Source organism: Crotalus tigris, unplaced genomic scaffold (genome assembly GCF_016545835.1).
Source record: "Crotalus tigris isolate CLP2741 ecotype Arizona unplaced genomic scaffold, ASM1654583v1 scf7180000017964.494433, whole genome shotgun sequence".
NCBI classification, from domain to species: domain Eukaryota; kingdom Metazoa; phylum Chordata; class Lepidosauria; order Squamata; family Viperidae; genus Crotalus; species Crotalus tigris.
The window spans coordinates 41,522-58,903 of record NW_024096747.1 but is presented as its reverse complement, the minus strand read 5'-3'; the positions used below and the strand labels follow the sequence as shown (position 1 = coordinate 58,903).

The 17,382-nt window shown below is 40.0% G+C and overlaps 1 protein-coding gene across 1 annotated transcript in view; it reads left to right on the top strand.

The window, feature by feature from the left end:
• Positions 1–17,382, top strand: part of COL7A1 (collagen type VII alpha 1 chain) — a 120,260-nt gene that overhangs the window by 69,376 nt on the left and 33,502 nt on the right. Inside the window, exons 65-79 of the mRNA XM_039345577.1 lie at positions 175–210; positions 1,116–1,187; positions 2,211–2,255; positions 2,438–2,473; positions 3,479–3,514; positions 4,245–4,349; positions 5,703–5,738; positions 7,661–7,696; positions 8,086–8,133; positions 9,206–9,241; positions 11,600–11,716; positions 13,975–14,175; positions 14,636–14,671; positions 16,216–16,260; positions 17,133–17,198. Coding sequence (XP_039201511.1) covers positions 175–210; positions 1,116–1,187; positions 2,211–2,255; positions 2,438–2,473; positions 3,479–3,514; positions 4,245–4,349; positions 5,703–5,738; positions 7,661–7,696; positions 8,086–8,133; positions 9,206–9,241; positions 11,600–11,716; positions 13,975–14,175; positions 14,636–14,671; positions 16,216–16,260; positions 17,133–17,198 — 951 coding nt within the window. The remainder of the gene's footprint in view (positions 1–174; positions 211–1,115; positions 1,188–2,210; positions 2,256–2,437; positions 2,474–3,478; positions 3,515–4,244; positions 4,350–5,702; positions 5,739–7,660; positions 7,697–8,085; positions 8,134–9,205; positions 9,242–11,599; positions 11,717–13,974; positions 14,176–14,635; positions 14,672–16,215; positions 16,261–17,132; positions 17,199–17,382) is intronic.

Below are 17,382 nucleotides of genomic sequence, written 5' to 3'. Positions count from 1 at the left end.
GTTGCGTTGAGTTGCGTTGGATTGGATGGATTGGGTTGGGTTGGCGAGTTGCACAAAATTAGCAAACATGTTTAAACAAATATTTTGGGGAACTGCAGGTAAAAGGCAATGACATGAGCACAAGGCACAGTTCAATGTGAGGCTTCTGATTACATCCTTGCTTTATTTTCTCAGGGTGATCCAGGAAAGCAGGGTGACCCTGGTCGAGATGTAAGTATAAAAAAAAGCCACTGACCTCTGACAAGCCTATAAAATGAAGAGTTATTTTCCTCTTGTTTAATTGATTTCTGGGTCATCTGTGTAGAGCTTAGTTAGCATTCTTGCACATATTGAGGAGCTGGTACATTTTCTATCCTAGATTACTAAATTTGGCTACCATGTATATCTTTAGAACAGGGATGTCAAACTCAATTTCATTGAGGGCCGCATCAGCATTGTGGTTGCCCTCGGGGCCGGGTGAGTGTGGCCAGGGTGGGTGTGGCCTACTGGGTGGGTGTGGATGGAGTGGGTGTGGCCTACTGGGTGGGCATGGCCAGCTCTACATCGTTCACATCAAGGGGGCCTATGGGGGCCTGGGCAGGAGTGGGACAGATCTAGGGTCTCTGGCAGAAGGGGGTGGGACCAGGGCAAGTGCCAAGGCATGGTCCACCGGAGGAGCCTCACTGTTCCTCTCAGGCCATGCAGGGGGGGCTGGATGGTGGTGCTGGCTGCCCGGAGCCCTGGGCAGCAGTGGTCAAATGCCCAGCCTAACGACTGCTGCCCCGGAGCCCTGGGCAGCAGTGGTCAAATGCCCAGCCCCACTTCCTCAAGGCTGCTGCTCAAGGTTCTCCTGGTTCCTCGCTGTTTCCAGATGGCCTTGTGGAGCTAAGACTGAATGTGTTTCAGCATAGATGGCCACTACAAAATTGTACATTGGCTCCCAGGCGGCCTGGGCCAGGGCCAAGGCAGTGGGGGCCGTTCCCTCACTGTTTCCAGGATGGCTTTGCGGGCCACATGAAACCACTTGGCGGGCCGCATCCGACCCCCAGGCCTTGTGTTTGACATGTCTGTTTTAGAAGAGGAGGGTCTCTATTCTATTCTGCATATCCACAACAGTCTGCTTTTTTAAAAAACAGGGCTTGCCAGGTCAGCGTGGAGAGCAAGGTCCTCCTGGAGCACTTGGCCCACTGGGATCTCCAGGAATGCCTGTAAGTAAAGTGGTTAAAAGACTGATCGGCATCCACTGCCTATATGTAACATATGGGGCTGAAAGCATATGCATACGCATACTTTCCATTAGGAGGCTTTGTTAAGTGGGCGGTCATCTTCTGTATTAATCACCACAGCTGGCCTTTGCTATTGGGTAGATTGCACAGACCTAGTGAATCAACACTCAATGTTGACTTCTCAATTGGCTAGCCCGCAATTGTATATGTATACCTCAGCCATGAAATGTAGAGGAAAAAACATGTTCTTGCACTCTCCTTGCTATCTAGGCCCATATAGAAACTTAAGATATGTATTAGTTCAGTTTTCCACTTCTGCTTTTTAAATTTTAAAAATACTTAGGTTGACAACTGGAGCAAGATTAGTTAATAGAGACTGATCTTGGGCTAAAGTGATTGGTAATTAAATTCTATTCAATACTGGATTTGTGTGGTGATATTGGCAATTGAATTCTCATCTACAAATTTAGGCTTACAATTTAAAAGAATGCAACACACATATACACACACACATACACACACACAAAGAAAATGTAGGATAAGGAGGGAGAAAATAAAAAAACTCTAGCACTAATTATTAATACTATATAGATTTTATAACTGTGGGTTATTGGCCAGATGGAAATTTATAGCTGTCTTGTCAACTAGAATGCAACAAATTTGAAGAGAAGGAGAAATCCAAAATTGCTGCACTGTCAACCAGACAAGTGGAATAATTCTGTTTTCTGTCCCATTCTTTGTTGTGGTCTCATGAAACAGTTGCTGGATGAGAATTTTTGGGAAATACAAAACCTGATGAAGGTGCCTTCTCAACAAGAATCTAACTGAATTTCTCCTGAGTTTACTTCACTAACCATTGGTTGCAACAAAGTCATATATTCCATACGGATTCATCCACCCTCATCCATCCTTTCTCCTTGTGCCAGTTAACAATTCTATGGGCTTGTTGCAGTCAAGCTGCTGAAAGCTTTTTTAGTTGGCTAATTTCCTGCATTTCTTTTCCAGGGCAAGCCTGGTGAAGATGGTAAACCTGGGCTGAATGGAAAGAATGTGAGTGTGGGGCCCGATCCCTCTGACCTCCTGCTAGAAGTGGGGCTTCAGGTCTGACAGGCAAGGCCTGCATTAGGGTGGGAAGAAAGCATAGGGAATAAGATGTGCTAGTAAGGAGTATCATGGCATATGCTTCTAAACTAATCTGGAATACAAATATGAACAAGATGTTTACTTTCCAGGGAGAAGATGGGATCCCAGGAGAAGATGGGAGAAAGGTAATTTCCTCTTACATACTTCCAGCATTTCAGACAAATTTCTATCTGTTAACCAGAGATTAGAACCAAATTCCTCAAGAAGGGTCCCTGTTTCTCCTCCCTATTTCAGTAACAGCTTTGGGATATATTTAAATTGAGAAAATGCCATCAGAGGCACCAGCTACCATCCTTATTTTTCCGAGAGCCACATATCAATCCAAATAAGACTTCCCCAGGAAAACTGCTTTTAATTCCACCACCACTAAAAAAGATAGTAGGAATATTCTTTAGAGATGCCATTCTCAATTTCATTCCCCGTCTTACTCCATTTAACTTCCAATGTCGAGCCAGCATTTTATACCTGGCATATTCAGTCTTTGTTGCCCTTTCCTAAAAATAAATAAATGTTTTTGCAAGTGCTGGGCAGGTCAAGGAATAAGCTTAAATACAACCATTTGTCTGACATGGTATAGGGTTTCCTGCCTAAGCAGGGGGTTAGACTAGAAGATCTCCAAGGTCTCTTCCAACCCTGATATTCTATTCTATTCTATTCTATTCTATTCTATTCTATTCTATTCTATTCTATTCAGACATAGGAGGAAGAGCCAAGAACAAGCAAATGTAAGAGAAACCTGATTCTGGTCTCTAGTACAACTTAAGTTGAATAGCAGTTCATTGTTGATGATTTCTTCACTTCACAAGTGGTCATTAGGAGATGTAATACAGTGTTTTCTTGGGTAATGAAACATTAAGGAATTGGCTTAGCACACATCTAGGCCATTTTGGCCCTCAGCAAAAAGTAGTCTGTTTTGTTGATTTCCATCTCAGTAGAGGAATGCAACAGGAAAGTCCTCTGAGCGTTTTCCTTTCAGGTCCATAGTTCCCCTAGAGATAGGTCACTGTCCTTGGATGGTGGTAAAATTTAAAGTAATGGATGTTAGGATCCAAGAAAGCTTTGCTGTTTCCCTATAAGAAAACTCCAGGGTATATACAAATACAGTTCTGATTTTTTTTTTATGTGTCTAGGGAGAGAAAGGTGAACCTGGAACATCTGGCAAAGAAGTAAGTACTTTTCCATAATAATGTCTGAGTTTTCTTTACAAGTTTGTTTTTGCCTTTATTCCATTTTTTTGTTTTTAAGTAAAGGCACTGCCAGGGTTATCTGCCTGGAAAAATGGGCAATCAGAGCATTCCAGATCACAGTGATCCGGCCAATATGTTGCTTCACAGTAAAACATACGGAGTGTGTGTGCACAGTAAATGCTATGCATGCAAAGAAGCGTGCTAGATGCTGATCATTCAGAATAGCCCCACGTAGTTGTGAGCAAGGGGAGATTGGTCTTCACCCCTTCAATTCTCACAGCTTGCCCCTTCCCATATTCTATCCTCTTCTGACACATGGATAAAGTTTAAGGTAAAAAGTTTCTGGTCAGCTTGCCTGGTTTTTAAATTGTTCTACCTTTATGCAAACATTTTAGAAAGAGAGAATTAGATTCAAGCTATAGGGTTTTATAAAGTCGTAAGTGTGTAGGCTACCAAGAAAATGAAAACAGCTAATATTTAGAAACAAATGGGGAGGTTGCTAGCAGGTTATTAGAGCCCACAAGTTGTCTGCAGAGAAGAGTTTACAACAAAGTCCTTGATGTCTCCTGTTAAAAGGCACTTCAGAAAACAAAGTTGGATAAGATCCTTGGCTCAGATCCTGCAAAGCTGTTGCCAGTTTTAAAAAGGTCACAGGAAAGCTCCCTATGCTTGATATCTGACTGCATTTGTCTTTTTTTTTTTTTTACAGGGTCCTGAGGGCGTTAAAGGAGAGAGAGGAACCAGTGGGCCTCCAGGGCCTCCAGGACCATCAGGTGTTCCTGGTGTGCCTGGACAAGTTGGCCCACCAGGCCAGGTAATTTCCTTCTTCCCGCAGAATCTACAATTGGCAGTGATAAATTACAATAGGAAATGAAAATTAAGCCTCAGCAGAAACTAGCATGAAGATGGATAAAAGCTGAAATTCATCATGGGGAGCGTGTGTGCAAAAAGAAATATGCAAAAAGAAAAGAAAAACATAGAACTGATATTGAGGAGCCGATGAGAGAAGCTGAAAAAGCAGAAAGAAAAAAACAAACTTGAGAGCAGAATAGTGTGCATGTACATCCATACATATATAAGTAAAGAAAAACAAACATTTTAAATACGCATTTTAACATTTATGTTCAGAATTATATTTATGTAGTTAAGGACAATGCAGTGGTGGAATTCAGCCTGTTCGCACCACTTCGGCAGAACTAATTTTTTGTTGCCCAGGCCCAAAATGGACTTCCGGAAGTGGCATCCACACAGAGAACCGGTTGTTCACATATTTGAATCCCACCACTGGGACAATGTATTAAAATGTTGCCGATATAATCAGTAATTAGTATATTGAATAGACTTATCTTTTTATTTAGAGCTTTTCAAACCTTTTTATTGCTGAATTCGTTTTTTTAAGCAGAGCAATTTTCTACACTGTCAATATCACTAATCCACTAAAAGAAGTTACCTTTGAAGTGTTCTGCAATAGCAAGTTTATCACATAAGAACAGGAAATGTATGAATCTTTATATTGCATCAATATTTTATTTATTTATTAGGAACAAAGGGGCAATAAGCCAACAAGCTGGATCCCCCAATATTTTCAAAAACTTTCAATCAGACTAATTAATTGGGCATTGCCAGTGAAGGTGATAATGAATACAATATATTTTACGGTCAGCAATATAATTTACCAAGGTTGCAGCTAATATGATGCAATTTAAATAGATTGTAATCCCATCCCTCTCTTCATGATCAGTTCCTGTTGACTTGGTATAAAAATAATTCTATGCAAAAAAAAAAATATCCCATTAGATCTCATGGGAGTCAAGATCAAAATTTCATATCATCTTTTCAAGATAACCATTTGTGCTTAAAAATATTTTTGTGGGAATTGATAGTAAATAAATATGCATTGGATTAAACAGGAAGAATTAAGATTTTCAAAAAAATCATTTTGAAACAATTCTTGGTGAATTTTGCTTTGGCTGGGTCAAAGAATTTACCTGAAATGCTCATAGAGAACGTTTATTCTAAGTGTCCTGATATTGTTCATGTGGTTTGTTATTATCTTGAGTTTTCTATCCTTGCTTAGTGGCTGTTTAGGGAATATGTTGGTTGGGCTCAATAGATAAATGTCTCTTTCTAGTTCTCTAATACTGGTAGTACATTTTGCTATTTTCAGAGCTTGCCCGGCCTCCCTGGAATATCTGGCCAAAAGGTAAGCAAAGATCTGCTACATTTTGCATCACATCAGTAGAATTGTAAAAAAAGAAGAAGAAGAAGTCAGATGACACTGCAGTTCTCACTCCAGTCTCGATGGCAGCTGAATTCCCTCTATGATTTTGCAGATTTTTTTAAAAAATTGTAGTTTCAAGCCCACACATGAAGGATATTGTTATTGTTTTGGGAACAACACAATATATAGGCATGTCCTTCTATGCCTTTTTTCATCACAGAAACAAATGGCATGTGAAGGAAGTATATTATAGATTGACTATCTCAGACTTCCAATCATAGTATGTTATCCTGCCTTTCACATATCACACATGATATCAGAATCTGGGACATAAATAATTTTGCATCTACGGTAGATCAGGCATCCAAAGTATCTTTCCTCTAGAACAGGACATTTCATTTCATTTTAATGGTAAAATACACAGAAAAATAAATCACTGAGAGAGGAAAAAGTAGCAATTATAGTGAAAAAAGAAAACCTAGATATATTAAATGTGACAAAAATTAACTAAAAAAAGAACTATACAATAACTAAAGACAACAACATAACATTTATTCAATCATTAAGCTTATCAAATCTAGAGCAACTAGCATTATGTTATCACTTTAGAACACAAAGATTTTTGCAAAAATAGTAGATATACTCTGCATTGATTACCTAAAATTAGAAGAGTAAATTTCTTCCCACTTGTGTAAAATTATCCTCTTTGACATGCTCCATGTTATTTGAGAGATGATAATCTCTATGTTTTAGAAATATTGGTCAACATCGCATTGAGATCCTTTAAATATAATATTTGTTCCCAAAATTGCACTGATGTATATAGTAATTTGAAAATGAACAAGATTATAATTGGAAAGACCAGGAGCATCCTTATCAGGCTTCACGATATAACTCCATAAATTGAGAGACAAAACCATTTGCAATAAGTCTAGTCACTGAATGAAGAATTGTAATTCAGCAAACAAATGACGATGGTAACCCATATTTTCATAGAATGCACTTCATAAATTCAGCCTGGACTATATCAAAATCTATTTAACATCCAACAAAAGTAAAACAAATGACTTAATTGTGGCAATACCTAAAATAGAAATTACAAGACAAATGTTGACAGGTGCTTATTATTTATTTATTTCTGTTTATAAGACTGTTGATCTTGACCTCAATAAACAAGAGATAAAAACATAAAATAATATCACTATAAATACAAATTAGCAGCCAGTTCAAAATCTATATAGGCATCAACACAAGCATCTAGAAGATTTTATTTCTTCTCCAACCCCAATACTTACCTATTTTTTATAAATCCAGATTAAGATATCTGAATTATAGGTAATATTACCTACTTGCAGATAAACTGATAATTTTAGGTCCCAAAATAAACTCCAAAATTGTGTTTAACTTGTTCACAAATATATATAAAAAGTAATACGTTTCAAAAATATCCATATACTGCATACTCATAATAAGCCAAACCAAAATATTAGGAAAAATGTGCTATTGTGGGTAAGCCAATTGTGAAAATTTTAAATGGAATTTGTTCTTGAAAATATTATTTATTGTTACAAAATATGAAAACAAATGGAGATCTCCAGAATATATATACAAAAAAAAAAATTGAGGATTGGCTTATCCATGGGTGGGACATTTTTCATGTATTTTGATTAAAAATTTTGGGGTTGGTTTATGCATGGGTGGTCTCATTAACAAGTATACAGTATATGGTACTTTCTGTGGTTTCCTAGAAAACTTGAATATTTTGGCATCCTCATTAATCAGATAGATTGATTGACAGCTTGCATATCTTGTGAGCGCTTCCTCAGGCTCTAATATCACCTAGAGCAGAATGGAATTTCTTTATAGTTCTCTGCCCAGTGAATTCTCATCCCATTCTGTTTCAGGGAGACAGAGGAGAACCAGGATCCAAAGGAGAGCAGGTGGGCATTTTTCCCCAGGCATTTAATAATTCAAAATCAATTATTTCTAGAGCTTTGAAACATTATGGAGGCTTTCATCGTGACCCAAAATTTGGGTTAACAGGAATCCCATTTTATTGAATATGAATATGACTTTCCTGAGCTCCTCTCCCACTTTTTTTAGTTATTTAACAATGAGATCTTCAGTGAGGTTTGATAGAACCTAAAGCACAGTGGAATGAGGTAATGTTATGTGGCACAATTATTGGCAGATCAATGGTCACTGATATGGATCATCCACAGTTTATGCCAGGTGTACCATGCATTTGGAAAGATTTCCTGAGTTATCATCCAACATAGCAATTCATGCTTTCACTCATTCTGTATATTTTTTTTTAATTTTGTTTCAGGGGAGAAATGGTGAAACTGGGCCACGAGGGGAACCCGGGACAGCATCAGTGAGTGAGCAAGAATATTATTTCCTCATTTCACCTTGAAAGCCTAGGAAGGGAAATTCCTCCTGTAAAAGTTTATCAGTCAATCAATTTTATTACAGTCATAGACCAGCAATCCCTGTAAAAGTTTAAACTGAGAAGAGTGAACCATTTTATTCTGAGAACATGGCTTAACTCATGGATGAGAATAATTCCTACTGCTGAGTGTCTGATGAGGACTGTATTAAAATATTTAAGGGACTTATAAGCCATAGAAATTATTGAGTTAGAAGTTGTTGGAGTAACAGACCTGTCAGAACTCGCCAATGGGGAGTTTTCTTTCTCAAAAAGCAGTTCACACACATGGGCATCACATTAAAGTGATCTTCCCAAAGGTGCTTTTTTGGAGGCAACTGGACTTCCTTGTTTTTCTTTGAAGACGTTTTGCTTCTCATCCAAGAAGCTTCTTTAGCTCTGACTGGATGGTGGGGAATGGAAAGATTTATATTCTTTGCAGACCGCTGATCATTTGCATTCTTTTAGAGAATCATTGAGGCCACTTGGAGGTTTAACTGTGCCCTCAAGGTCATTTGAGTAGTGCAAATGGGTGTGGCCTTCTTAGAACTGCTGAAAGAAGTGTGTTGTGGAGCTGTGCTTTCTGCAGGACATTTTCTGCCCTGTGTCTCTTCACTGTTGAACACACACACAGGCTGTTGTGGATGAGTCTGTGTTGTCTGCATCTCAAACTGAAGCATAAATGGTTTCTGTAGTCTGCAATTTTTTGGAAGTCCGTTTATACTCTCGTACCATTCAAAGAGTATTTATTCCAAACTGCATAGCTAAATGTTTGTGGAGATTCTCAGTCATCTGGATCATGGTTGTCCTGGATGATTGAGTTGCACCTTTGGGACAACCATGACTGAGAATCTCCACAGACATTAAAGTGATCTCTTAAATTTGGACTGCATACAAGGAAGAATTCTAGCCTACATAAGACGACTGCCATCTTACTTCGTTATGTTTGATGTTTATTCCCTATGGTCTATTTTCATTTTTTATTTTTTTTGCTCATGGTTTCCTATTTTTGTTTGTCTAGAATGTTGAACGAGCCCTAGAAGCACATGGTATTAAGGTAGGAATTCAGTTTACATCCTCCATCTTATCTCTATATTGCAGAGGTCTCTAATCTTTTTGTTTTGGCGGCCTGGTGGGAGAGAGGGGGGCAGGTGCCTTACACTTGAATGTGCAAACATGAATGTGGCCACGTGTGCGTGGGCACGTACAAACAGGCTGCAAGCATGTCCACCACGCAAAAGGCATTGCAAGCATGCTCATGAGGCTCTCAGCAACAGTGGCGCCTGTGTGAGGCTTGTGACGCTGCCGCCTCCAGGCTTGTGGCAATGCTATCACCAGCGCAAGGATCGTGCCATGGCCTGCAGTAATGCCACCCCCAGCATGAGGATTGCACCGCCGCCCCTGCATGAGGATCACACCATGGCCTGTAGCGATGCTGACTCTGCACGAGGATTGTACTGTGGCCTGCAGCGACGCTACCCCCAGTGCGAGGCTCACACCGCCACCCCCATGCAAGGCTTACACCGCAGCCTGTAGTGATGCTGCCCAGTGCGAAGCTCATGCTGCAGCCCACCTGCCGCTTGTGGCACTGCCGCCATCCATGCAATACTAATGGTGCTGCCGCTGCCCGGACAACACTTGCAGCAACAGTGGCACGAGGGGGGAATGAGCACATGCATGTGCACTGCCCAGCTATTCACACGGCCCAGTGGACAAGAGGCCACAGCCCATAGGTTGGGGATCTCTGCTGTATTGCACATATCACTGTCCTTCCCTCAAGACTCCTGACTGACTCTATAAGTGAACATCTAGAACAGGGATGTCAAACATGCAACATCACGTGACATGTCGTCACATATGACATATAGTGACTTTTTTGCCATTGCTGGCAATGGGGTGGGCGCGGTTTCGCTATGATGCATCCGGCCCGTGGGACACCCCTGATCTAGAAGGAGATAAGTGCTTCCAGCCTCAGGTGTATATATACACACATACATACACATACATACATACATACATACATACATACATATTTTCTGAGGTTTTCGTGTGTGTTTGTATGTAGGTCTTTGGTTATTCGGGTTTTCTCCCGTGTAAAATTGGAAGTGTCTTGGTGACGTTTAGACGAAGTCCCATTCGTCATCTTCAGACTGGTGTTTTCAGCTTCGTGCTTCAAGGAGCAATGTGTGGTCTTAGCTGTTTCTTCCTTTTAACTGCTAGTGGGGGTATGAACTGATTAGGTGGGAGCTTGGCTGTGTTCTGATTGGGTGGAGGTGTGTTCTGATTGGTTAGGGGTTTGCCTGTGCTCTGATTGGCTGGGGGGTTGGCTGTGCTCTGATTGGCTGGGGGGTTGGCTGTGCTCTGATTGGCTGGGGGGTTGGCTGTGCTCTGATTGGCTGGGGGAGTGTTCTGTTTGGGTGGGGGCTTTGTTGTGCTCAGGTTAGTCTGATTTGCAGGGGGGTTTAAGATGGTGGGCTGCCTTGCTATTTTTTGGCTTCGCGTTCATGGTTGTGCCTCATCTTCGTGGTGGGTGTCAGTTTGCTTCATGTATGGATTGGAGGAGTTTAAAGTGGCTAATGATGCAGCTGTGGTCTGGCTTCTGGTTTGTGGTCGTGCCTCATCATCGGTGTGGCTTTGGGTTTGCTTTTTGCGTGGATGTGTGGTGGTGACATCCTGTGTGGTTTTTGTGAGTGTGGGTCTGGTGTCATTTTTTGTGTTAGGGAGTCGTTCGTCAATAAGGGCGGGTTTCCAAATGGCTGGTAGGCGGGAGGTATCATCTCATTTGTTCATGCTGTGTGGGCGTTTTTCTATCTCGATGGCTTCTCTGATTATTCTGTTATTAAAATGTTCAGTTTTGGCAATAGTTCTGGTATTTTTAAAGTCCACAGGAAATAGATAAATATATACTGAGTTTAAAAGAACAATCTTCTCTGAAATTATCTGAATCTCTAGATGGACCTTGGAGGATCTGCTTGATATTTCATTGCAGATAGACATAAGGATGATGGATCAGGAAAGTAAACCTTTTGGCATTATCTTCTAAATAGTGGAACATTCTGCCCCAGGAAATACTTTTAATTATTTATTTTTGGTGCTTATGTGACCATTTGAACATTATTATTATTATTATTATTATTATTATTATTATTATTATTATTATTATTATTATTATTATTATTATTATTTTGAATTCTGATAACCCAGGTAACCTAACTTATATAGAGTTTAAAGTAAAGCATGGGTCTCTTGTTTATGTATGAGCCAATTCCCTCAGTGCATAATGAAGTTGAATTAGATTGGCGCCACCATTCTCTCTCACCTTTAAATAAGTTCAAGGAATATTAGTTTATAAATATTTGCATTTTAGATTGTGCTTCTCACCATGCTTCAGTGATTCTTCTTTGCTTCCTCACAGCTTTCCCAACTCAGAGAGATCACTGGTACTTATGATGGCAGCTCAGTCCCTGACCGCCGGAGAGGAATGAAGGGTGAGAGAGGAGATCCAGGAGACAGAGGGCCACCAGGGAAGGAGGTAAGGTTGAGTTCTTCATACATAAATATTAAGTGTATATTTTGTTTTTTCTTCTATTCTAGCTAGGGAAAGTTCCTCACATATACACAAACAAAACTCCAAACATAGCATACATATTCTTTTCCTGAATATTGTGCCGTAAATCCAAATATCATGGTGACGATGTAGAAAAATTGATTCAGTGTTGATTAATGCTTATATGTTAGTATTCCTATGGTATTGTTTAGAAAGTTTGCTAAAAGTGGGGCAGAGACCACAGGCAACTATTCACTGCTTTTCTAAATGTCTAAATTCCTGCAACCATTCTTCATATGTTTTTGCCTCCAGCCCTTTAATCATTAAAACTGCCCCTTTTACTTCTGCCATCAATTTACCTCTGTTGAGCGCCTCCTCCCACTTTTGAGATCTGCAGGGCCAAAAACTTTCCTCATTCTGCAAATGCTTGCCTGCACTGTCAGACCATGATGGGAATGTAGTCCATGCCAGTATTTTCCCATGCTGGCTGGGAAATTCTGGAAGTTGAAATCCACACAGCTTAAAGATGCTAAAATTGAGAAACAATGGTCTATGCTGCTCCTTGGTCTAGACCAGGGGTAGGCAACCTTGGCTCTTTTATGACTCGTGGACTTCAACTCCCAGAATTCCTGGGAGTTGCTGGCTCAGGAATTCTGAGAGTGCTGGCTCAGGAATTCTGGGAGTTGAAGTCCACGAGTCATAAAAGAGCCAAGGTTGCTTACCCCTGATCTAGACAAAAGATATTGGTTTTAGTTTCATAATCCCTGGTTGTATGGCATCCAGTGATTTGAGTTCAACAGTAGACTTGGAGGAAGAAACCAAGTTTTGAATTGTGGGTCTCAGATGTGAATTACAATGTTTGTTAAAGTTGAAGAATAAAATGTGAAATAGTAAATTGTAGTACAGCAGACCTGAGTGACTTCTGTGGAGTGTAACTCAGCTTTGCAATTCTGTGGAAGGCAGCAAAGCTTTCTCATGACATAGTGACCTCCCCAGATGGGTGCGCCTGAAAGTTTGCATGGGTTGGGTAGTGTTAAGGAATAGGAAAATTAAACTTTTAAGTATTTGTTGCATCCCAGCAGCCAGTTTCTCATAGATGGTGCTTGAACCACTTTACTGCAAGGAAAAACAGCGACATAAATGTTGCTGTACATAATAAATAAATACTTCCCTTTTATCTCTGAGTAAGGCTTTTTTCATTTTCTTGTCAATCACTCTTTGGTAAACAGATATAGCTAAAATGTACTGGGTAAGGAAATAATTTGTAATGTTTTTGATTTTTTTCCACCTCCTTTGCAGGCTCAAAGATGACCAGTATAGGAAGTTAGGAGTTTCTTAGAAATGAACTGCTTCCAGCCCCTTTCTTTACGTGCCTCCATAACTGAAAAAGGGCCCCAAATCTGCTCCACCTTTTCTTTCTTGGGCTTTAAAGAGTGGCAATGGGAGCCTTCTAGGAAGCAAATTGCTACCATTTGCAGAATTACAACTGACCAGAATCTTAGGAACAGCCCAAAATTATGCCCTTGAAATGTGACTACTTGCTGGTATCCAAGGACCATGGCTTTTGCCCTCTTGTAGCATTTCTTTGATAGTAGTATAATTCTTGTTCTGTGGCAAGTTGTCCCCCAGCAAATTGGCTGCAGCGAGTTGTCCTGGACCCCACTGAATCATACTTGGGAGCCCACTGGATGTGCTAATTTTCTCAGTTGAATAAGATGAAGCATTGGATTGAGACACCTCTAATATACTCCTCAGAATACTCTTTATTATAAGAAAGTTGATTTGCCTAGGCTGGGAGTCCTTAACCTTGGCAACTTTAAGATTTGTGGACTTCAACTCCCAAAATCCCTCAGCCAGCAAAGCTGAGGAATTCTGGGAGTTGAAGTCCGCAAGTCTTAAAGTTGCCAAGGTTGAGGACCCCTGGCTTAGGTTGTGCTTTGTATTGACGTAAGAGCTAGATTGGCAGAGACCAGACTGAGTTGCTATATTTGTAAACTGGTCTCTCCACCCAGAATGAATGGCCTTCAGTGGCTTCTCACTCATAGGTCAAGAATGATTTGAGGATTTGAAGCTAATATGTATAGTTTGAGTCTTACAGTTACCAGCTGCTGCTTTTGTGGGACCTGAAGAACTTTTCCAGTATCTGCAATAAAATAGTCTTATCAAAGCTATGTCCTTGAATCTCTGCCTGCAAACTTTCTATTCCAGAAGCAGCCTAAGTAAAGCCTGACCATTTCTTGTAGGGTCTCATAGGCTTCCCTGGAGAAAGAGGAGCAAAAGGAGATAAAGGAAATGAAGGACCACAAGGACCACCAGGACGTGCCATTGGAGAACAGGGGCCAAGAGGATCGCCTGGGCAGTCAGGGGAGCCTGGGAAACCTGGAATTCCAGGGCTCCCAGGCCGGGCAGGAGAACTTGGAGAAGCAGGGAGGCCCGGAGAGAAAGTAAGTAGAACTATGAGCCCCAACTGAAAAAGTCATCAGGATCAGAAAAATAGTCTTGACTTGCTCTTCATTTGAATGTATGCTTTGATGTTATACATTTCGATGGTCTTGGCTTTAAAGGGAACCTCTTAAATGGTATTGTCTATTGTAAACACACCTGAATGCTGATTTATTCATCACAGAACTGCATTTATTTATGTCACTATTTAGTTCTGCAACTGAACAAATACCAAACAGTATACATAATAACAGTTTAAAAAATACCCATAATATTTTCCCACCACAATGAAGAAAAAGTCATAAGATAATCTCAAGTTTCCTGGAAAGCTTCATGATTTTTTTTCCCCAGAAAAAAACCCACTTTACATTTCTAAACTTAAGTTGAGATAAGAGAATATTAAAAGTGATGCGACTATATTGATTGTTTATCTCTTTTTAAAATGTTATTTTCATATTTCAGGGTGACAGGGGTGAGCAAGGTACAAAAGGAGAACAGGTGAGTAGAGGTAAAAACTCCTTTTAGAGTAGGATTAAAGCTCAGCACCTAGTGACTTTATGGACCTATGTAGTTGTTCTGGCAATGGTATAAAATTGGTTTGCTATTGTATTCTACTGTAATATTTTTTTAGATGCCCCTGTCTAGAGCATAGTAGAAAGAGATTCTGGCAAATTGAGATGCCAATGATGCTTGAGTGCTCTGCACTTCACTAGTTCCTGGAGTTGCATTGACAGGGCTATCCTCCGTCTTTATGGACAATCACCATCCCACCCACAGGTATGAATGCTAGGCTGCTTAGAAGGTCACCCTGGCCTCATTAGAAATGCCTTGTCCTATGCAGAAGGCTATAAGTCCTGCTGGGACCTGCCACATTTATGAGCTTTTTTCCCCAATTCCAGCAGCTGGAATTAAAGCTCTACAACTGCATACACATAGCTAGGAGAGTACTTAAATTAACCCACCACTTGCTGGGAGCAACTTTGACATCTGACTCCTACCCTGTACTCTTGATTTAGAATAGACTGATCACAGCTTGCTCTGGCTTGTTCCAGCTGCAGCTCAGTGTTAATTATAGAGAATATCATTTTCTGTATTTCACTGACCTGAGCCATGCTTCACACCTCCCCTTTCATCATTGGAAGAATTCTAAAAACACACACAATGCTCTCCTGTCCGTTGCTATCGATGCTGGCAACTCCATGTGCCAGTGTGTCATAATGTTTACCTGTCTCTTTGTACTGGCAACTTGGTGCACACCTTCATCCAACTAATTCTTGAACCTTCACTGGGTGTTGCATCCCTCATCTTACCTGCAGCTAAACCATGTTCTCTAGTGGTCTCTTTAAATATGCAAACTTACAACTTTCTTGAAATGGAACAATGTGGAGAACTTTGGAATATTCTATTCCTGCTCTAGATCATGTTGATCCCAGTATTCCAGACATGCTATCCTAGATTCAGCCACATCACTTAAATTTCATGTGATACCAATAATATTTTACAAATTGAGTGACCAATCAGTGGGAAAAGGAATTGCATATGTGTTTGTAAATCTTCTATGCGTCTGCTCTGCATTACCTTCATTTAGTTTTCACACAGATTTCCACACAGGTGTTTATAGTCAGATTTCAGGTAATCACAATCCTCTACCTATGTATGCCCCCACACACAACACATATAGTTTATGTGTGTATGTGTGTCCAAACCACAAATTGACATTTAGAGCCCTGCTCAAAACAAACTTAGTTTGAGGAAATTGGAAACTATGAAGACCCTCCTACCATTGCTTTTCTAATCTAAAATCCATTGACCTAGAAGTCACTTGCCTTGATCTTTTGTCTTGTTTTTTTAAGGTGTCTAGATTCTGTTACAGTTTTTTGTAAGTAAACTGCAGTTAGTCTGAAAAAGAACTCATGATCTCTGATCATTTCTCTTTAAAGTCAACATAAGTTTATAGCTGCAGCCCATGGAGGGGCAAAAGAGAAGTGACCTCTAGCAATGGTGCATTTTGTTGATCTTTACCTGGTATTTCTTGTCCACAGGGTAGAGATGGCCCACCAGGTCCTCCAGGTCCACCAGGACCCAAGGTCAGTTGGATTTAAAATTACACCCTGGCTACCAAATTACAAAAGATTAAGAAATTAATCTTTTAATCTTTAAGAAGAGGTCTGCATGACTTACTAGATATTTTCCAATCCTTATATTGTATAATTCTATGGAAGGAAACTGGTGGACATTTGAGGTATATCTGAGTGCCTTGACCAGATCAAGGAACCATGAGACAGTTATTCTTTTGTGTTTCTTTCCCCTAAAAAAATGGATGGGTTTACGACATCATGAATTGAGCTCAACTTGAAACATATTTTACTTTACTGTAATAAGCACTTTCCTAAGCTGATAAAATTCATGCAGAAAATGCTTTTTGCAAGCCATTCAGTTGTCAACTTGAAACAGAAAAAAGGAGGCACTCAGAGTGATGCCTCTGCATTTCATATCATACTGAACACTGCAAATCTAGCATTCAATGGCTGAGTCTAAGGGTTCTGCGCATTTTAGTTAAGGAGGACATTTGTGGAATAGTCAGTCTAAATTTCATATGTTAGTATGAGCAATCTTTTTATCTCTATGGGACCGAACTGAAATTTGGGTTGCTGCCTAGGAAAACTGATAGATTTCATCAGGCACATGGATCTTTCAATATTTATTGTTTAAATATGAAAGTCACTGCTTCAATTACTGTATAGGTATATGAAATCCCTTTGTGTATGATAATCATGTAGTTTCTGGGGGAAGAGTTGAAACAACATTAAATCTGAGAGGTTCTATAGCTGTGTTGAGAATGTGACTTCTGTTGATAGTATTGGGGTCCCAAACAGGAATCTATAGAAGTTTATATGAGAGAGAGGCAGAGGCTGTTAGACAGACTGATGACAAGACTGACATATTTATGTGCTTTCAGGAAGATACAACAATAGACTCTGGATTTCCTGGAGAACGTGGACCTATGGGACCCAAGGGAAGCAAGGTTAGTGAATGTCCCCTTGTTATTTTTTCAATTTAATATCTTCGTACATAGCGTGCATCTTGAAAAGCATCATTTGTTTAGTCTATAAAAGATTGCAATGGAAGGATTCAACATCTGTGATCTTGCAATCATATGGTAGTGGCCAAAATTGTGGAAACCTTTAGGGGAAAGTGTATTTTTGAGG